The 22,959-nt window shown below is 36.5% G+C and overlaps 1 protein-coding gene across 1 annotated transcript in view; it reads left to right on the top strand.

The window, feature by feature from the left end:
• Window positions 1–22,959, top strand: part of LOC127959114 (P protein-like) — an 83,173-nt gene that overhangs the window by 15,292 nt on the left and 44,922 nt on the right. The window contains exons 10-15 of the mRNA XM_052558109.1: window positions 3,387–3,458; window positions 4,106–4,171; window positions 5,367–5,423; window positions 8,025–8,149; window positions 10,138–10,276; window positions 22,678–22,810. Coding sequence (XP_052414069.1) covers window positions 3,387–3,458; window positions 4,106–4,171; window positions 5,367–5,423; window positions 8,025–8,149; window positions 10,138–10,276; window positions 22,678–22,810 — 592 coding nt within the window. The remainder of the gene's footprint in view (window positions 1–3,386; window positions 3,459–4,105; window positions 4,172–5,366; window positions 5,424–8,024; window positions 8,150–10,137; window positions 10,277–22,677; window positions 22,811–22,959) is intronic.

The following is a 22,959-nucleotide window of genomic DNA, read 5'->3' as shown; positions in this document are numbered from 1 at the left end:
GCTTTTAAAAGTGAACTAATGAACAAATTTTATGTTGAATGGGTGAGTCATAGTTCGTTTATTTATTATGCTTTTAAAATAGAGGAGCGTTACCTCTGTGATCATCTATTTATAAGAAGTTTCCCCCAAATCCCTTCCCAGTGAGAACACATCCAGTATCTAAGAATGGATTACAGATGAGGTTCATCAGATAATCCCATTGTTGAAGACTGCATTATATTATATTATATAAAAAAAATTCTGGATGTGAGAAAACATTACATCTTTAATTAAGAGAAAATATTACAACTTCAGTCAACTATGAGATGTATATGAACTAGTTCCCAGGCTTTTTAGAAATCATCAAAAAGTGTTGGAAAAACACAGTAACTTTGCTGTCCAACTGAGTGCAGTCTGTCCATTTTTAATGATGAATATCTCACACATAACACAGCATGACATTTCACTAGAAGTAACATAACACCAAAACAACACTTGCTCATACAGTCATTCTTAGTCTGAATTTATCGCTAGCTTTTTGATCTTGATTTTATTACTAGGAAATACAGCCACCATTACTCAGTCCAATTATAATTAAAATATCGCTGTTTTTCATGTATTGATCTAAACAGCATATGATGTAGCCAAATAAATGTGTGTGTGCCAGAAGGAAAGTGCAGTTGCCCAGATTGTGCCTTCATAATCAGCTTTTAATAGACTTCTGAATCAGATGATATACAACAGTACTAAATATATATATATATATATATATATATATATAAAAAAATAGAATACAATTATTCAACATCGATTTATACATTACATTATCAGCATAGCAATTTTAGTGGGAAAAAGGTAAAAGGAATTTCCTTATATGGGTCCTGAGGCACTTCTGCCGGAAGAGCGCGCTCTCCCGTATAGCAGAGCACTGAGAGCACAACAGACTTCACTGATCAGAGCGAGAGCGTCGCGAAATGTCACAAAAGAAGTGTGTTATTGGTTGCCAGGGCAAGACAACCCTGCACAGATTAAGGGAAAACAGCATTAAGGGACCAGTGGATGGAGTTTATTTTTACAGAGCATCAACGGAGTTGTGCAAGTGTTTTTGTTTGTTCCCTGCATTTCAAAGATGCTTGTTCACAAGGCCCAGTTTGACGACGGATTTGCGTATCGTTTATTTCTTAAGGATGATGCAATCCCAACGAAAAAGGGTCACGATCGTGTGTTGGAACTGCAGGCGGTGAGTAAAACTGCTTAAAATATCTCTGCCTCCTTGTTAGTGCGTCCCCTCCCATGCTGGAGACCCTGGTTCGAGCCCCGCTCCGAGCGAGTCGTTGCTGCTGCTGCTCTCGTTCAGTTTCAGCCTCGGGATCTGATTCTGGATCATAAATAAACGGCTGAATCTGACTGTAAGCCATGGTTTGTTTTGGATGATGGTTTTTTCCTCAAGGTAATGTCACAGCTTCGAAACGCTCGTCACAATATTTGCTCGTGATTCTTTAGCTCCGCCCACACGTCACGCCTCCAGTCGGTCATGTTTTTCCGGGAAAAATCGGTACAGACTATGTTTCTCTTATGAATATAATAAAACTAAAGACTTTTTGGAGTTATGAAGGATGCAGTACTACTCTATAGGTACTCAAGATTAACAGGATATTGAATGAAAACGAGCATTTCACCCCCCCCCCCCTAAATATTTCTTCATTTTATGTTTAAAATCTTCCAAAACTTTGTTTACTTCCAATTTACTTAAAATAGACTTGAATAGCATTAGAGATTCCACAGAAGTTTGTGTTCTCAGACATTTGGACTCCATTGTACATAAGGAAGCAGCATTTGTTTTATCGACCTGGGCCTGTTCTTCCTATCTGCATTGTATAGCAGCTTAGTGATAATCCTCCGAACTGATCTAGAATCAGCACTCTGAAAACTACTTTGATTACAAGGGCTCAGATGGTGAGTTTCATCAGCAGCTCTGACAGCTAAAACTCAATTGCCCCGAGAGAGGGCAAAACCTAAAATCTGAGATATATACTGTAACAGTATGATATGCTTATAAATATTAATATGCCTTAAAAGATTCATGAATAATGCATCTTCACAATCTAATTGCAGATATCTTGTAAACATTTTAATAATGGCTGATAGATTATTCTTAAATTAGACTAGAGTTGCAGTTTCTCAGTTACTGGGGGGCTTTGGGTATAAAACTAACATTACATCCCACACAGGCACATTTTGACTTTTCATTTAGCCATAAACTGTTTCTTACCCTATAATTGAGAGTAATTGGTTTAAACCACAAAACAGAGAAACATTAGTCTCAGAGGATACTTTCTTATGCAAAGCAGCACAATATATATTTATGTTGCTGATTAATTCTGCTCAGAAAGCAGTGTTCAACCATTTATCTTAATGACCTGTTTTAGACTTACAATCACAACATTGCACCAAGTGTTCCTCCCCCTCAGGGAAGTTGTCGGACTGACACAGATTACTTGCTCCTTCGAGACTGGAGTCATTAGCTTTTACCCAACATGTTCTGTACTCATTGCCCTTCTTTGGCTCTTCTGGCTGATTACAAGCTCTTGTAATGACTTCTTCATCTTGGCACATGATTCTGAAAGAGGTGCATCAGAGAAAGTTTGATTCAGGTGTTCCAGTCAAGTGCTCTCACCAGGAAAACAGATGCTGAAGATGCAGATATCTGACAGTGCACTTTAAGGCGGTGCTTTTAGTCCTGAGGCTGATTGAAGAGCAGGCATCTAGAAGACGCTGTCGACTGACGCGTATATATCCTTGTGATTTGGCATTTATCATTTGATTGTAAGAGTGCATAAAAGGGGCAGAATGAGTTTAAAGAAATGAGGTGGATCAAAAATAAATTAAGTGTGGGGTAGAGGGTTAATAGGCATTTTGAATGAGGAAAAATTGGTTGAAAAACAACTGTTATACACAGGCTTATATTTTCAATATTTAATTGTGTTTGCTAAGGAAAGCATCGCTATTACTGTTGCTGATGCAAAGGGTTTGGGATTTGAACACCTCCCTAATCCCAAGTATTACAATTTTGTGATACCTCATATCATGGAGCTTGTTGAGATGAGTTGTTCTATTACTTTTCTAAGCAATCAGATTTATGATTTTTGCTTGGCAGGTGAAAAAATAGTGAGAAAACCATACTGGCTTTCAATGATAAAGAAATTGGGGCAGTAAGCATCCACTTACAACATCCTGGCAACCGCATAGCAACATGCCAAAAACACTCAGAACATCTTAGTGAGCCCATAGCACAAATCTAGTTTGTGTTACATTGTGCCCATTGATATATGACCAGGTTTATAATAACATTTCCAAAATATATAGTATTTCAATTGTGAGTAAAAATGTTGCATCTGTGTTTGCAGATTGTTCACCGCACTCTGGCTGCAATGTTAGGATCCCTGGCTGCTCTGGCAGCACTGGCTTTCATTGGAGATGTAAGATTTAGAGAATGTATTTATTCTATTCTGATGAAGAGTCTATTCTGATGAGGATTTTATTAATGCTGAGAACTGCAGTGATGGTCTTGTGTTTTATTAGCTTATGAGCAAAGCAAAATTCTGTCATGTGCAGAAGTCTGTATAAATTATGTATAAAGTATGTACAAATTACAGTTCATGAGCTTCAGGGTATTAATATATATATATATACAGTATATGATAAAAGACACTGACATTTACACAATTAACTAACCGGACTATTTAACTTAAGTGCACTGATTTACTCTAATGTGCTATGTGAGTATTAGTTATTGTATTCCAGAAATTGGAGAAGTACGTTATTTGAGCATGAGTAAAATTACTCAGTGAACTTCTGTCTGTTTGATAGATGGAGTGCCCTTTAAAAAGACCAATAGCTCTCTAGTCTCAAATGTCTTTATTTATTTTTTTTTACTAAAAACTTTAAACTTTCAAATCCAGTAAACAGAATACAGTATGTAGGCCTAAATGGTATGGTAATTGATGCGATTATTTCAACAATTCAGAAAACCCAGTTAAGACTAGGATGTGAAAATGTTCTTTTGCATCTGAGGAAGGAGATAAACAGATGATGACTATTTGATCTCACTGTCTTTTTCCTGTAGAGGCCGAGTCTGATGACTGTTGTAGAATGGATCGACTATGAAACTCTCGCATTGCTGTTTGGAATGGTAAGCATATTTCTACCAGGTCTAGAAGCGCTCCAGAACTTTTTTACTCCGTTAACCTCAGCAGGAGGGTTCCAAAGAAATATATTAAATATAAACTCACAGCAGGGCTTTTCAAATGATAAAAGTAAAACGGTGCTCTGTGTGTACTGTGAACATATATCCATATATGTTGGGAAGATGTGTGCAGATACATTTAGATGAAACTGGACTAATAACTTTGTAATAAAATACCACAGATGGAATTACAAATGCCAAATCTCGCAACCGCCATCATGTTTTCTTCAGATAAAAACTAGTAATTTAATTCTTTCAGAGAGCATTAAACATGGTGTAATGAGATGCTTTAACCCTCCTGTTGGAGAAAGTTGCCCTGCTAAGTGCTTGACAGTCTGACAAAGCCCCTTATCCAGCCCTTAACCCCAACCTACATCAGTCTCTCAGGCTGCTCAGCCTGCCAGGCACTTAGTGGGGCACCTTTCTTTAATGTGCTGTTAACCTACAGTAGTGCTACTGTTAGAAAGAATTCCTCAGGGCGTTATTTGCGTTGCATGTACTGGACATTGCAGCAGCACGGTCGGTTGAAATGTTTGCTAGGTGTGGCTGGTGGTCTGCATTAGTTATTAGTCCATATTTTACATGTTAATGCAACACAGTGTGACCAAAAAATATGAATACACATTAAGAACACACAGCCTCTTTAATATTATTTCTGAAGTGCCACCCTTTTCAAGATCTCTGTTTGTTCAGTGTCTGTCTCCATGGAAACAAATACATTCAATCAGCCCTCATCCAGAAGACTACATGTAGGAGTATTTGAGGAAAAGCATAAAAGAAAATCAGAGACTGATGATAGAGAATGAATCATAGCAGCTGTCAATTTTAAGGACTGACTATCAAAGAGACTGAGAGCCATTTTACATTAGAAACATTTGCTTTAATGAACTCAGAAATATTGATGTTTCACTTTATTGATTTTCTATAATTCGAAGATGTCTGTTTCTGTATCTCAGGGCAAAAAAAAAAAAAAAAAAAAAAATACAAATTCAGAGAAGTATATATGTGGCATGAAATTGAGTGAGAGACTGTGTGGTATTTGAGACATAATGTGATTTTATAGCGACACATGTGGCAGTAAGCACTAAAAATAGAAACCATGAAATGTTCAAGTCTTATAACCCTTCCTATTTACTTTCAGATGATACTGGTGGCAATATTCTCTGAGACCGGTTTCTTTGATTACTGTGCAGTGAAGGTGAGTCTTGGTTTCTGAGAGACTTATTTCATCATATCCTTTCTAAAATTAGTCTTCTCAATCTATCCCACCCACCTTAGCATATACAGGTAATATTATATACAGTTATATACCTTATATACTTACATAAAAAACTACTAATGTTTAGTCAGAAACAACAAGGTAGCATGTGAACTGCTGCTATTGATTCAGTCTGATATTCTTTCATTTTACATTATTGATGTCCCTATTTTTTATTTAGTCTCTGTAATCCCATCATGCTATTTTTCCCAGTAAGCTTTGGGGAAAAGCAGCAGAGCTATTACGATAGCCGCCCTGAAAGTCATTCACTCTCATGCTAAGTGATGAGAACCCCACAAATGTTTTATATATGAAATTTATGGGGAAATATCGAGCCCCAATAGAGATGTGAAAAGGAATCAGATGGAACGAATCTTTGTTAAATGACGCAAACGTTTATAAATCATGAAGAAAATGGGTTAGATTTAATGAAAGCCTAAAAATAAATCCTAGGATGAGCTTCATAGGATAAATATCGCAGTCCTTATTTTCAGGGATTCTGGGGACTGTTGTAAAAGACCTGTTGGAACATTATGGATGTGCCCTGGACATTATGAAGGCACATGCTTATGTCCTCTCATCCCATTTATGAATATTAAGAGGGTTCTGGACGAGGACATGTTCCACAATTTCAAATATTGCCATACAAACAACCCTTTTGATTGAACATCATCTCAAGACAGCATAAAGTATTTTGCCTTGAAATAAAAAAATAGAAAGAAGCTCATTCTATCAGTGTGTGTGGTTTTGTGTGGTTAAGGCCTGTATACATGAAGGACGATAACTGTAACGATAACAATATTAGTGTCCACACCAACGCACGGTAATGTTCTGTTTATTATAAATGTGCACTGCTGTTGTCATCTGCGGCTTTAAAGGTGACATATCATGAAAATCTGATTTTTTTTTTTTGTTTAAGTACCACAATCGGGTCTCCGGTGCATCTACCATTTGGACGCCTTTCCCAGCAAGCTTGTGTAAAAATTCCACATGACCCTTTATTAATAATATTACTGCCCCTAAATCTGCATGTTTCCCCCAACCGCTAACGCCATGTAAAAAAGTTCGAGCAAAGCATGCTAATTGTTCTGTCTTTGGCTGCACTGACGAGCACAGAACACTATTTAGAGGAGACAAGAGAGCAGTGGATTTATTGATTTATTTACTATGTATTATGCTGCTGCCACACAGATCAAATATAAACATGCAATTTCTTTCTGGCTGTTAACCTTCACAGACATAACCTACAGTTTTTGCAACTTGTGTGTTTCAAACATAAACCTGTGTGTATTTGAGAGTTTATGTGCAATAAGACATGAAAGAGAACTTAGTTTAATACTCACATGCCATTTGAAAGCCGCTATCTGTGCATGTGCTTTGGAAACATGTGCTCAGAAACCCCTAAATCAGAAGTTTAAACTAATATTGTTTAAAACACATAACTTCCGCACGATAGACATGATAGTCAAAACCAAAAACAAACTGAATGTATCTGAAGATTCTGAAGAATAAAGCTGTAAAGGCAGCGCTCTATTCTGGAAAATGGGGGTGGGGAGCAGCAGCAGCTCATTTGCATTTAAAGAGATATGCACGAAAAAAAGCATGTTTCTGCTTCCACTCAAAAATGCTTTTTCAAAATGATATAATAAATGATCTGTGGGGTATTTTGAGCAGGCAATTCACAGACACATTCTGGGGAAACATGAGTTATATTACATATTGTAAAAAGGGCATAATATAGTAGTCTCAAACTCCATGACTGGAGGGCCTCAGCTCTGCAGAGTTTAGTTCCAACCAGCTCCAACTCACACCTGCTTGGAAGTTTTTAGTAATCCTGCTCAGGGTTGGAGCTAAACTGTGCAGAGCTGTGGCCCTCCTGATCAGCTGTCAATGTTTTCAGCATTCATCGGCTGGAAGAAAAAATGCTATCGTTCCTTTGTGCCTTTCACAGTTGTGATATAGGATCCCCTATTCTTTCTTTATTGTTAATGTAATAGTTATCATCCTTGGTGTGAACGGGCCTTTGCTCTGTTTTTTTTTTTTTTCAGTTAGCATCTTTTTTTAGTCAGGAAGCAGTGACATAATAGGTGGGTTACAACACCCCGGCATTACCACTTGATTAGTATGATTCCAGACAGCCTGATAATGTCTCCATAGCGACAGGCTCTTAAAGTTGGAGGTCTTTTTTTTTTGTATTCTTTTCTTTTCAGGCACGAATGAGCAAAAACACTACAGATCCGTGTCAGTTTTTAGACTGAATTCCTCATTAAATTTCACTTTTGAACATTGTGTTCTGAGACCCTCTCAGAGGACTGCTCTTGATTCTCTGTCTTTGAGGCACTGTTAAATCCATCTCCCCATTCCACTGAAGAATGCTTTGAACACATGATTTTTTTTTTTTATGTTCATAAACAAAGGCAAGCGATTTTGGGGTTTAATTTATTTTTGACCCAGTTAGTTTTCATTAATGAGATGTTACGAGAAAAATCAAACCTTTGTAAACCAAGGATTCCCAACAGTGTTCTCTATGTCTCCACACAGGCGTATCAGTTATCACGAGGAAGAGTGTGGCCCATGATTATGATTCTCTGCCTAATTGCGGCCGTTCTGTCAGCCTTTCTTGATAACGTCACAACCATGATGCTCTTCACCCCTGTTACAATCAGGTAATGGTCTCTCTTCCTGGAACAGAGTCTGTTTCTCTCTCAATATCTCTTTTGACTTCTTTTTTCAACCCTGTTTAGTAATACAAGTCTATGTGACAAGTAATCACACTGGAATAAACTTTAAAATACAATGTTCTGAGGTTGAAGCCACAACATGTGAGACTCCTCAGAAAACCTCCAGAATGCCTTTCCCAATAGACAGTCGTTGTAAGTGCTTTGCTGTAAAACGTGACTTTCCTTTATTTTTATGAACTGAGGGACAAAGCCATTTCTTTGGTAAGTGACAGCATGCCACAGATACTATCAATAGAGCTTAATTTGCATTGAACTTGGAACATTTCTCTAATAAAGAGTAAACTTTGTAAAGAAGTTTGTTAAGCTGAACTGCTACAAAAAAAAAAAAAGGCCTTGGCTTTTCTGCTGACAAGATTTTCTCTGTTAGTCTGTGCTTAGATTTATATGAGGATTCAATAACTAATGTCTCCATGCTATAAACGTCCCACCTCATTGCTCTTTTCAGCTCCATTTGAGCTTATTTTCTTCCATCTTTTCACCATTGCACGTTGTCCCTCAATGTGATTTATTGGTGCCTGTGCACATTATATTTGTGTTCTCAAGTCATTTATATGTTTTATATCCTGATGTACAGCATCATTTACATATCATTTGTTTACCAATGTTTAGGACACCCTACATGTGATATGAAGCAATTAGGTGTCATGTAGTATTGTTTCATGTCTCATCCCTGCTTAAAAAAAGAGCCAACACAGCATATATTTTTTTATCCTCATGCAAAATTCATCCGTCAAATTCTTATCATCTTATGTAGACATTAAAAGTAAATCTCTTGTGAAATATAGATTTATTTTATCCGACCAAACAAGTAGCCATTAAAAAGTTATACGCTGCCTCAGCATTTTCATGGCACTGCTAGTGAGAAATGACTCCTTTTTTTGATTATGCATCACCAATTGCATCTTCAAACACCTTCGGGGTTTCAGGGTTCAAAGACACAGTACACACACACACACAGACGTTAAAGAACGAATTTGAGAAATTAGAGAGTTCAGCTTTTCGTTGACAGGCTATTTGCTTGTGCAAGAGTTTTTTTAATGTCAATTTAGCAGGGAAACTGATTTATCTTTAGATTTGCTTGAAAATCTCAGTTTAAAGTTTTGCTGCTGAAGAATCATGTCCTCACCTTTCCATTTTTTATGGTAAAACATGTTAGTCTGTGTAAAACTACAAAAGCTACAATGCTAGGACATTGTGGTGGTTGCCATGTTGCTGCAATGTGGTTGTTAACCCTAGTGCAAAATAGGTATACTAAAATGTACTTGAAATGCATTTATTATTACTACAAATAAATTTACATTATTTAAGTACTTAATAAAATTACCCTGCAACTGTACTTTTAGTTCACTAAACTGATATACTTAAAGTCTGTTAAATTGAAACAACTAATTTTGTACTTAATGCACTTGTGCATAAGTAGTGCTGAAGTCCAACTAAAGATGCACTGAAGTATAATTGATTGTGCTAAAGTGGAGCTATTGCAAGTATACTTCAGTTACACTTTACATTTCTTGCATTTAAAGACTAATACTGTATACAGTGTATTATTCGACTTATATTAATATTTTATTTAAAGATCATGCATTCCTCATCAGTGTGCATTGTGCTCAAGTAGTACTAAAAAAAATTGATAAAGTTCTGTACTTAGTACAGAATATATATATTTGAAATATATTACGGTACCTTTTTGTATAGGTGGAAGGTATTCTGTGTGTTTTTTGCATGTTTTATGTTCTACCAGACAAAAATCATAGAGGTAGGATGGATTAGGCAGAAAATAGTACCTTTTCTCAAAAAATGACTAGTGACCATTTAACTTTCTTAGAGACCACTTTATGTAACATGTTTGCATTGCATTGGTGTTCCAGGAACAACAGTTCTAATCAAGTTTTGTAATGTCTTCCGTACATTAGGTTATGTGAAGTGCTCAATCTGGACCCCAGGCACGTCCTGATTGCCGAGGTCATCTTCACTAACATCGGAGGCGCTGCCACTGCTGTTGGAGATCCACCCAATGTCATCATCGTATCCAATCAGGATCTGCGTAAAAAAGTATGTCATTAATTCCCACCGTTCTTATTTGATGCTGGGTTATTCACAGGTGAAAGGATATTGTGCTACTGTCGTGTGCCTGTTGAGAATGTCTCGGGGAACTTGTTGGACAAATTATACATGACTGCACAAATAAACAAAAACACAAAGACACAAGCATGTGGCATAGAATGATAGCCTTGTGCCAAAACACGCTGTCACTATCTACTCAAGGCTAAAACACCATGGCATCCTGTCTTACACCTCAGACTATTAATTATGTAGGAATACTTCTTGCCAGCTTTAGTTATGCTCTGCCAAACTCTCTCTCTCTATCTCTCTTGCTCTCTTTCTATCTTTCTCTCAGCAGAGTTGAACTCTTTTAACTTTAGTAAAAACTAAATGGCAAACCTGTACAATCATTGTGTACAAACTCTGAGACAGTTTTCGACTAAAGGTTTACGGGATGTTTTGCTGCAATATACTTGTTACTCACAGTATCTTGTTTCACATACTATGCAGAAACAGCATGTAAGGTATTGACACATTGCACATCAGAAAATCAAGGTCATTTAGGCTGTTTTATTTGTCATATTACCATTTGAGTGTAAATATCTAATTCTTATTAATGTAAATCAGATTAAATTAAAATTGAATTTATGCATTTAGCAGACGCTTTTATCCAAAGTGTCTTACAGTGCATTCAGAATATAAATTTTTACCTATCATGTGTTCCCGGGGAATCGAACCCCCAACCTTGAGCTTGATAAAGCAGTGCTCTACCACTTGAGCTACAGGAACACTATAGACTATAGATAACACTATTACATATAGATATACTGTATATATAAAATCTATAGGTTACACTTTATTTTAAGGTGTTGTTGTTACAATGTAATTATACATTTAAGTACTGAGTAGTATTAATTAATGGTTAGGGTTAGGATTAGTGTTTGGCTGCAACACAGCCACCTACTATGTTGGAGTGTCAACCAGTTATTGGCGCTGGATTATTTATGACAGTGGTTTTCAACCTGTGGTCCGCGGCCCCCTAGTGGGCCGCGGTGGTATTGCAGGTGGGCCGCCAATTATTTTCTGTTCATTTCCAGTCCATTCTAGGGCTGTGCGATTAAAAGAAAACGTCCTAAAATCACGATTTGAGCGTGCGCGTATGCCTAACTCCAGGTTCACACACTGTCTGTGATGCGCCTTTTTTCTGAGCCAATGTTGACGGATCAGAGCGTTCTCACTGCGGTAAAAGGCTAGAAATAAAAACGTGCGAAAATAATTCATGTCAAAAACATGAGCATAGAGTGAATTTGTTAGTGAACAGAATGCAGTTAAAGTGAGAGGAGACACGTTTTAAGTGTGCACACTCTCTCCTCGCAAAGCAGCGTGTATCTGAGCAAGCACGACCGGTTTTGTGACAGAGCAAAGGAAATCTGCTGCAAACAGAGAGATTCGCACTCGTGCATTATTTTAATGTGCTTTCGCGTTATATTTATGCGCTCTCACTGCTGACCACATACACATACTGTATACACACTGCAAACACCTGAGGTACCGCTACAATTAATGAGCTCTATGAACAATGCATGGCAAAAAAGAAAAAAAAGTCCCTGTATACAGGATTTTTTTTAAAAAAAATTTTGCCACAAGTCTATAAATTTTTTTACATCTTCACTATAGTGATAATTTTGACTTATGTCTGTTCTAGAGATGTTACAACTTTTTGATAAAGCTCTGATTGGTTTTCTTTTGGAAATATGTTTCAAATTAATCCTGAATGCATTTATGACTGTAAAAGCACAATTGCAAAATTGATAAAAAAAATCGCGATAGTTTTTTTTTTTTTTTTTGTCCATATCGCACAGCCCTAGTTTATTAAATAAATATAGTTTAAAATCTAGCTTCTGAGTACTAAGTTATTAACCCAACAATAGCGGGGTCAGTTAATTTTTTTGAAGTGGGCCGCGCAAACATATGTGTTTGGTTGTGTGGGCCGCGAGTTGAAAAAGGTTGGGAACCACTGATTTATGATATTATCTATGTGTACTATTAACATGTTATCAATATTTCATTTTTAAATGGTTCTCATTGATATCAGTATATTGTGACACTCCTACTTGATTATGCACTGTGTGAGAAAGATCTTATTGTGTGATACTTGATGCTGTTGAAGGTACAACGAAGCAATGCCTGTGGATGCAAGTGATTACAAAATATAGGTCTGCAACATCGGCTTGTACTTTCCTAACATAATCACAGAACTTTCTTTTTTCGTTGTACAACTACAAAGTCTATGAGCAAACTCTTTCAATCAAACCCTAACTCGCAGGAAAACACAATTTAAAGTTCCGTCCTGCCGGTTGGACAAGGTCACAGGCGGGCTGAAAAAATCTCCAGGTTTATGATGTGACCTCAAAGCACAGAGTCTTGTGTGGTCTTCTTTGAGGCTTGTGTAATATTGGCTTGATATGAAAAGGCGAGGGAACATTTTGTGATTTATTATTCACTTTAATGGAGGAGACAGAACAGTGTGACCCCGGTTTGTGCTTGATTAAAATGTTCATGCTTGACCTCATCGGTTGTATGGCTAAATTCACAGTATATGTCTTGGAGCGTATTCTGTGTGTATTTGAGTGTCTGCCAGTTTGTCTTTTTGTAGTCGTGTTAGTTGTTTTATAGCTCTTATTTAGGATTATGGATATGAACGGCTAACCCTTTGAGTGCACTTCATAACACAACAGAAGTATGCGTTCTCTGCATTCTCTGCGTTCTTGGCATTGCCGCAAGCTGGCATTAGCATAAACTGTTTGTTTCTAAAGCTAGTTTTCTCTTTTAAATCAGAGAAGGGGCAGTTTGAAGAGAATGTTGCTGAGCAGGTTAGATCTCATAAGTATGTTTACCTGAAAAATAACAAATCCGATTCAATAGCGAAGACATTTGAAGCTAGATCTATCATCCCATGAGATTTGTTATCGTCTCCATGTGTAAGAACACACATTTAATATGTTCAATGGGACTGTGCTCGCAATGCTTTAGTTGAGCGTTTGCAAGTATACTTCAGGTCTAAATTCTATCTATCTACTATCTATATATATTTATTTTTATTCTTATAAAAACAACGCAAAATGCATTAAACATTACACAATGGTTTACCAAACTAGGCTTAATGTAATAACTGCAGTGGGTTTGTGAGTTGATAAAAAAGAAGAAAAACAAAATATTTTAAACATTATGCTTTTATTTGTTTACCTGCATGTCATTTTGTCCATTAACCAATATCAGAGAACTGATTGGGAATCCCTGCATTTCATGAACGAACATGAAGAATAAACATGAAAACCACAAAGACATATCACAAATATTTTTGTCCAGACTTTCAAAATCAACAGTTACTGAAGGTGAATGGATATGATGATGACATAATATTTCACAGCTTTAAATCACCAGTGTTTAGTAGCTTGCTTAATTATTTGTTTCATGTATGGTCTAATTGCTTAAGAGGTGCTTTTCCCTCAAATTCAGAAGCACATTTATTTACATGCAATTTGTGAATATAGTCAGAGCTAAACGGTATGAAACTCAGTAGAATTTTTAGAAAGGAGAATCTGTAAGTTATGAATCATTTACGACGGCAAGTTCTTCTCCCATAAAAGCATGTATGCTAGTGTATGTGTTAGTGTATATGGTCGAAGTGTGTGTCAGTAAGTAGCCTACATGTACAGGTAAGTGTCCAGCTAAAGCCCTGAATGAGACACAGTGGACGAGATAGAGCTCTTTCATCTCCGGCTCTGGATGCTGATTAAAGATGCTCTCTTCACAGCCACTCTACCCTGCAGCTCTTCTGTCACACACTACCACAGAGACAATGGCTAAGACACAGAACCGTGTGTGTGTGTGTGTGAGTATCAGTGCAAAAAAGAAAGGGAGGGGAAAAGGGGTGGCTATAACAGAATAGGAGATCCATCTTTTTCTGACAGTCTATTTAAAAGGGTACACGGCAAAAGAACAACTATATGCCTAAAATCCTCAATCCATTCAGAGCCATAAATTCTGATGTCATATAAACATCTTGTCAGCGAAACTGATTTCCAGCACCATCACACTTTCTGACAGAGATGGATGAATTAGTGTGTGAAGCACATTAAATTAGCTGTTTTAATCAAGTGCTGCTTCACATTTTAAGTGCGTTTTAAAGGGAGAATCACAAGGGTGACTTGAAGGGTCTAGCAAAGGTAAAGAGAGGAGTTTGGCAATGCACATGATTTTTTATAGAAGTCATCATAGCAATAGATCAACAGTAGTTAGGGCTCATTTTCACATGAATCGAAAAATTCACAAGGGTCGACACTATATTTTAAAGGGGGGGTGAAATGCTATTTCATACATACTGAGTTTTTTACACTGTTAAAGAGTTGGATTCCCATGCTAAACATGGCCAAAGTTTCAAAAATTAAGTTGTACGTTTGAAGGAGTATTTCTGTTCCAAAAATACTCCTTCCAGTTTGTCACAAGTTTCGGAAAGCTTTTTTCGAGTATGGCTCTGTGTGACGTTAGATGGAGCGGAATTTCCTTATATGGGTCCTAAGGCACTTCTGCCGGAAGAGCGCGCGCTCCCGTATAGCAGAGCACTGAGAGCACAACAGACTTCACTGATCAGAGCGAGAGCGTCGCGAAATGTCACAAAAGACGTGTGTTTTTGGTTGCCAGGGCAAGACAACCCTGCACAGATTACCAAAGAAAAAACAGCATTAAGGGACCAGTGGATGGAGTTTATTTTTACAGAGCATCAACGGAGTTGTGCAAGTGTTTGTTCCCTGCATTTTGAAGATGCTTGTTTTACAAACAAGGCCCAGTTTGACGCCGGATTTGCACATTGTTTATTTCTTAAAGGTCCTATGACATGAAAATTTCACTTTCTGAGGTTTTTTAAGTTTTATATGAGTTCCCCTAGCCTGTATATGGTCCCCAAGTTTCTAGAAATTTGAATCGGTGTAAATGGAGATTTTTCTGTCTTTCTCTTCCTTTGAGAAAATGGAAGCTCAATCAGGCTGATCTTGAATCTCCTCGTTGTGACGTTGTAACGAGAATTGTTACCTCCCCTTTCTCTGCTTTGCCCGCCCAAATATTTACATATAATTCAGTCGCAATGTCAGCACAGTCGTTACAAACAGACTTTTATGATATGGATTCGACAGCACCGGCACAAACAGTGAGTAACAGTGTTCATTAATGCCTGATCTGTGATCAGTGATTTCTGATGTGTAGCTAATCATTCAAGTTCACACCGACTTTCTTTCTAAATCGTTTAATACTGTTTATGCATCAGTGAATTAAGCCAGTGACTAAACGATCAACTTCACATTGTTTCTCTTAGTAGCATGAAACAAATCTGTTATTTAAATTGTGATTTAACTACAGAGAGCAATCAAAGAATGCTCGCTTTTTTCCGGAGCTGTTACACATCGCGAGTATATCTGCACACTTGCCCAAACTGCCGTTACAATGAATGACGCTGTTATGCTGCACAACGGAGCTCTTACTGTATTCATGTGTTTGCTGTTAGCTGTGGTGAAAGCATTTTGTGAGATAACGTGTTGCAATAATGACGAGATCACTGCATCCACGCGATAAACAGACTCTGTCTACTCAATGCTCATCACTGCAGCCTTTCATGTGATGGGGAAAAGATCGAAAAAATAATTATATAATCAACACTTCCACGATTCGTTAATCTCGACAGCTGTAATAGTAAAATATATATATATATTTGAGAGGGGTTTCACATGTAATATGCATTTCGAATGCAAAGATGTCAGCCAATCACAACAGTTGTGGTTTACTCGGAGTCTCACAGCAGACACGCCCCTTCAAACAGAGCATTCAAGCCAGAGGGCTAATGTCAGGATATAAAAATGCTTTTTATTTCTAAATTTTAAATGTAAAAATCATACTAACAATATAAATACACCTAAGGAAACATTAAAAAGCATTTAAAGAAAAGGAAATAATCCATGTCATGGGACCTTTAAGGATAATGCAGTCCCAACGAAAAAGGGTCACGATCGTGTGTTGGAACCGCAGGCGGTGAGTAAAACTGCTTCAAATATCTCTGTGTTATTAACTTAGCTATCGGCGCGTAAGCACATCAAGTAAACAACATGCGATGTTGTCATCAAACTGCACTTTCCACATGTACAGCTTAAAAAAAAAAAAAAAAAAAAAGACGACAAAGTGGAACTTAGTCATTTTCCAAAACCGCTAAGCAAATATATACAGTTTCAGTACATACCACATATAGGTACTCAAGATTAACAGGATATTGAGTGAAAACGAGCATTTCACCCCCCCCCCCCCCTTTAATGTTTTTTTTTAATTAGCGCATACATTCTGTTAATATTGTTGTCAGAATTGTCAAAAACTGGTTAGAAAACACATTTTGGAGACTCCGATTTGTGAGGTCTATGTCCATTGAAATGTTATCTGCTGCCTAGGGATCCTTTTTTGGCTATTTAGAAAAACTAGCTGCCCTTAATCTTAATATTTAACCTTAATCTTAATATTTTGCAGCACTAATCCTGTATTTAATTTAAAGGGTACTGCACACACATGTATTTTTATTGTTTTTATTTTATTTTATTATTTATTTGTTTTTATGTATTTTTTTTTCTTTGATAGTGTATGTGAAGTCTGCAACAGTGTTGTTTGTTTGTGTTGCACTATGAAAAATCCTTAAAATAAAATTTTATTGAAAAAAGGAAACACATTTTGGAAAGAAGACCTTGGAACTTTTAAACTAACTTAAACAGAAAAAATTTGTTTAGAACAAACTATCCTCTTTTTATGTAATTTCATGGCTTTTTAGCTATATCAAGCTGCAGCTGGCTTGGCATTTCAGTGTTTTATAGTTTAATATTAATAAATTATTTGGGAAATTAGTAAGCAGTGAGCTGGCCATTTTCAATTGTCTTGTACTCTTTAAATTTCACAAAGATTTGTAGAAATCTGGGATATGAAAGATATAAAATTCACAAAACACACAAAATGACAGACATTTAATTAGTAAAAGGGATGAAAATGAAAGTGATATTATTAGTTTTAAAACTAATTGGTTTTAAAAGTTTTAAAATTGGACGAAAACCACCTCATATTTCATAAACGTAAAAAAATGTGCAAAAAAAAAAGGAAAGCAGACTTAAAACTTTTCTTACTGTATGTAATAGTTAAAGAATTGCGTATTCACTTTTAATTAATATTTTGTTAATAGCAACAAAGTGATCAACAAATGCTGTAGAAGTATTTTCCATTCATTTTTAATCCAAGTCTTACTGTAAGAAGTTTTTTTTTACTTCTCTGTAAAAAAAAAAGGTCATTAAACCCATTAAAACCCATCAACAAGGGCAACGTAAATATTTCATGAGAATAGCTGCCATCACAGTTTTTAATTTAGTTATTCCTCACACCCTTCCTTCAGCGACAGAAAGGGGCCTGGTTTAAATGATTGTTTCTTCAGCTGGCTTTCAGAGCTGAAATCGCTGTGGGGTTTGAGTTCATTTGTGGCTCAGTAGATACACCGTCCTTGCCTGTCAAACCGGCTGTTGCACAGGATGATGCAGCGGTAATCACGCTCAAGTTATATTTTCCACATCAAGGTCCCTTCCTGCTGGGCTACAATTGACAGTGGGACGTTTCAAAAAACCCCAATATCCATAAACTTGCATTTCTGACAGGCCTAAATCTCTGGAGGGTGGAACCCATCAAACGTACTGAAGACCCCCCTGCTCTAAATGTACAACTTTATAAACATCATTTTTGCTTTCCATCGGGACGTTCAGTGATAAATATGCTCCTGTAGCGCATACACAGAGGAGTGTGTGAAGTGCTGGACAGATTCATCAATTCTGTTCCGCAGGGAGAGATTGCATCTGCTGTAATTATTGACATGGATGCAGTGGTTTGTGTTATCTCTGTGATACACGGGCCAGATTTGTTTATATTTGAGAGGGCTTCTGTTTGTGTTGACAACATGCAGATGATGAATGGAGATACAGCTTCATGTGCAAAAAATGACACACACATACATATATGCAGTTCAATACTTGCTCATTTGTTGACTGCTGTGTGCATTGATTTGGGACCTATTTAGCTGGGTCTTAAAGTTAGTCACATAAAATACCAGTTTACTAAGAGATTCCCTGTTTTATGATGAAACACTTTTCTGCTTTACACATGTCTACGCATGTGTCGGAGGACTCGGGTTCCTGATGCAATAGAGGTAGGAGTCGATGAAACTCTGGGCTCTCCGTGAATGACTGATCCAAAACTATTTTTAAACTGGTTCAAACAGGTGCTTTTATGGTGTGTGTATGTGTGTGCACATAAAGTGGTGTAATGTAGTTTACTGATCCTTTGTATAAGCTTAAAAGTTCTTTAGGCGATTTTTCTAAAAATATAAATGCATTTCTGTACCTGACATTTTTTTTTATTATATTTTATTTTACTTGCAGACTTTAAACTAGCTTGACTCTTTCTGTTGTTTTCAGCTCTGTATGTAAATGAATGAGTATTTGCATTTTTGTGTGACTCATGTCTGTTTGCTTGTTTATAGCCAAGGATTTAATTTGAGTCTATAGTGAAGCCACCTTCTCCAGCAGTCACTTAATCTGTTTATTAAGCTCCAATCAGCCTCAAGATCTTTAGATCCTCTGGATTCTGAATGCAAGCTCTGCCATACAAATAGAGGGATGACACGGTACCATACAGCTTAATAAAAAGCACTGTGCTTTACTAATCCACAGCTTCAAAAGATTTTATGCACTACCTTGACTTACAAAAAGCAAATAATGTAATCTGTATGATGGTTTTGAAAGAAGTCTTTTATGCTTACCAATGCTGCATTTATTTGATTATAAATACAGATTTTTTAATTTATTTAAAATAATTGTTTTCTGTTTTATTATATTTTAAAATAAAATATATTCCTTTCATGGCAAAGCAGAATATTCAAGCAATTTAACTCCAGTCTTTAATATCAAACCTTAATACTTTTTTTTTTGTACCATAAAACAACATTTATTTGTAACACTAAAATGTGTGCCATCACTCCTTTTTAAAAAAACAAAAATCACAGTTTGAATGACCAAATTCAAACTTTTTTTATTATTAGGTTTTCCATAGTTTTATCAAATGATTGTTAGAGAGCAAATGAGTGGTAGATGGTAGAAAATCGGTTGAATTGATTTATGATTTTCTTAATATCTCTGACTTATCCAGGCCTAGAACTCACAAATTTTATAACCTCCAAAGTTTCCAGGTTTTCCCTGAACGTGTGAACCCTGTCTGTCCCACATTTCCCCGGCAGCAGTCAGTCATGACGGAACATCTTGTACTTGTGGCCTCTTTGTTTATTTGTTTGTGTTTCTCTGTTTGTTTGGGCCGTGCGAGTCGAAATGGCCCCCCTTCGGTCTCGACAGGATTTCTACAGCAGGGATGTTGCCATTTGGTCAGTCAAGCATCCATCTGTGGAGCTCTCTGTAGATCAGATATTTGAGCCTGGGCAGAAGGAGTGTTTCAGGGTCGCTGAGGAGACATCTCATAGACCCTGTGCCTACTCTCTGGCATCTGCTGGGTCTTCAGTCACACTTCCAGAAATCTCAGCTGCCAATCAGTGCTTCTCCTGGCCCCAGGCAGACAGGCTTTGGCAGACTCTGGTTTGACCGTGGCCCCTGACTGCTCTCTAATCAGCTAGCTCCAACAGTGAAGGTCTTTTTGAATAGTGATTTCTCATTCCCTCTTCTCATTGCTTTATGAAGTTACTTTCTTGGCTGCTAAAAGTGGGACAGTGACAACAGAAATGGAGTAAGGGGAGGTCTTATTTACACCCTATGTCTAAGTCATTATCATGAAATGCCTGCCTTCGGGACACAACAAGAGAATCTACAAAGAGAAATCCCCAAACACTGCCTATTGTCTGCAGCTGCATTGCTGAGTAATGAGGACTTATGCATCTACTCCATATGACAGGGCATACAGCTCAACAGCGCAGGAAATCCATGAGGAATAAAAGCAGAGAACCGCTTTAATGAAATGTTATTGACAGATCCCCACTAGCCCAGCTTGCCCCAATAAGTCTGTATAAGGATGTTAAGGATCTTATTTTCAGTAGGTTCAGACAATAGAGTGATACTTTTGACTTTTAGATGCATTGCACAATTCCTAAATTATTTTAAAATTAAATGATCCCAAGGCTGGTTCATTTTAAACTAATAATGATATTTGTATTTTCCTGAATCTTTCAATATATTAGTCTTTACTTGAATCTTAAAGTGATTAAAATTCTGTATCATTCGCTCACCATCTTATTATGTCTGTTATTCCAGACCTTTAGAATTCAAGAACCTGATCAGGTTGATTTGTGAATATATATATATTTTTTAATTTTTAACTTTTTTTTTTTTTTTTAGAACATGTGATACTTATTTAGGATACTTGATGAATAAAAAATAAAAAAAGAAGCTATGTTTTTAAAATATAAATATTTTGTAATAACAATATACACTACTGGTCAGTAATTTTTTTCTTTCTTTTTTTTTTTATAAAATCAATACTTTTATTCAGCAAGGATGTGTTAAATTAATAAAAAGTGATAGTAAAGAAAATATATTATTAGAATATATATTATTAGAATTTTTAAATGTTTATTTTGAATAAATGCAGTTCTTTTTAACCTTTTATTCATCAAATATATTAGACAGCAGAACTGTTTATAAATGGAGTAATGATGCTGGAAATTCAGCTTTGCATCACAGGAATAATTTGTTTTTAAGCATATTCAAATAGAAAACTATTATTTTAAGTTGAAATAATATTTCACAATATTACAGTTTTTTCTGTGTTTTTGATCAAATAAATGCAGGCTTGATGAACAGAAGAAACTTCTTTCAAAAAAAGTAGTAATTAATGAATTAAAAATAGAATATTTGAGTGAACTTTTTCATATATCTAAGGGGTTTCCCCTTGTCTTGCATTGATCCTTTCATTTCGCCTCCCTGTCTTTTGAGTGTATTTTTCTCTTTATAATGTGGTTAAATAATTCCAAATAATAATTCAATGCTGTTTCCTTTAAAACGCCAGTACAAATCGAATTTATAGAGTTCACAAATGGATGTGTGTTCTGAATGCCCCTCTCTCTCGCACTCACTCATCCCCTGTAGAGGTCACTGTATACCAGTCTTCACGTCTTCATTCTGGCTTCTGAGATTGGACATGTTGTTTACCTGTTGTTTGCTTACTAGCATTTACATTTTTTAGTTTTTTCAAATAATACAAGAACATATTTATCATTTAATAGTGGTTTTGTTTTAAGGGTGGAGGATTTAGTACCTTGAGTTGCTTTAGGGAGGTTATAATGCCAAAACCAGCATCAGTGACCCCCCCCCCCCCCCCCAACACACACACATACAGTACATCTTTACTAGCCTTTCGTTTCATTTCTAAGAAGTACCTTGAAGTCCTGTGTTTTTGCCAAGCTTGAGCAATGTGGGGAGCCGAACTACAGCAGGGATGCAATTATCTTTTATCTTGCCAGTTTCTTTACAAAATAGAAGAGACGGGGTTTAGTTGTCCCATTTAAAAAAAAAATTGTATAGTTACAAAAAATAAAGTCTTGGCTACAATAATTTTTTTTTTTTTTTTTTTTGCCATTATTATTGTCCAGGAAAAATGCACAGTTTATTTAACACCTGTTGACCTTTTGTTAATATGATATTGTTTCTAAGTTGTCACAATGGTAGCCTTCCATTAAATAGTTATTTAATGTTACAGAATTCTCACTAAGGACAATTTAAACACGAAAGCAGAGAGAACTATAGAACTATATTGAGAACTATAGAATTCTTTGTAGAATGTCTTTGTACTAATTATGTACACACAGGTCCCCGTGTAAACAAGCAAAGATACCTCATGGTAAGTTGTTGGATTAGATTTCAGGCCACACGGATCTGTTTTACGCATCTCTATCAGTGCTGCCATTTGAAAATGTGATGCCATCTGGTTATGATGAAAGATGGGGTGGGCTGCACAGGCAAGAAAATATCATCTGAAGCTAGATGTTCAGCCGAGAGGGCTGTGTGCTCTTGATATGAATGAAAATTAATAAATAGTCAAGAGCATTTTTAAGAGGATTTGTGCCACAAGCAGGTGCTCATTTAAATCTTATGTAAGTGTTTAAATGCATAAAGATGCATGATTCTGTTGATGAAATGTAATCAAGGCCTCCATCCACATTATATGGAGAGCCAGTAAAGTGGATGTGATCTCTACTTAGTGCTTAGAATAGATTTCGTGAAATACCACAGCAAATTAATTGCATAATTTTTTTAAAGGGTGAAAATTAACCCGCCCTCTTCTTCCTCTAGGGGATTGACTTTGCGGCCTTTACGGGTTACATGTTCCTGGGAATCTGTCTGGTGCTGCTGACCTCATTTCCTTTTTTGAGAATGCTGTACTGGAATAAGAAACTTTACAACAAAGAATCCAGCGAAATCGTGGGTGAGTATTCATTTATTCTGCTCTGTTTCCCTAACTCACACGGAACTACCCTCAAGTGTATGCAGAGCCACTCTGCTTTCCTTCCTTTTCGATTCAAGCTCTTTTGTTCTGACATGTGCAATGAAAAATTAATTCATAACCCCATTGAC

The sequence above is a fragment of the Carassius gibelio genome, chromosome B6 (genome assembly GCF_023724105.1).
Source record: "Carassius gibelio isolate Cgi1373 ecotype wild population from Czech Republic chromosome B6, carGib1.2-hapl.c, whole genome shotgun sequence".
In the NCBI taxonomy this organism is placed as follows: Eukaryota; Metazoa; Chordata; class Actinopteri; order Cypriniformes; family Cyprinidae; genus Carassius; species Carassius gibelio.
This window is presented reverse-complemented; position numbering and strand designations above follow the sequence as displayed.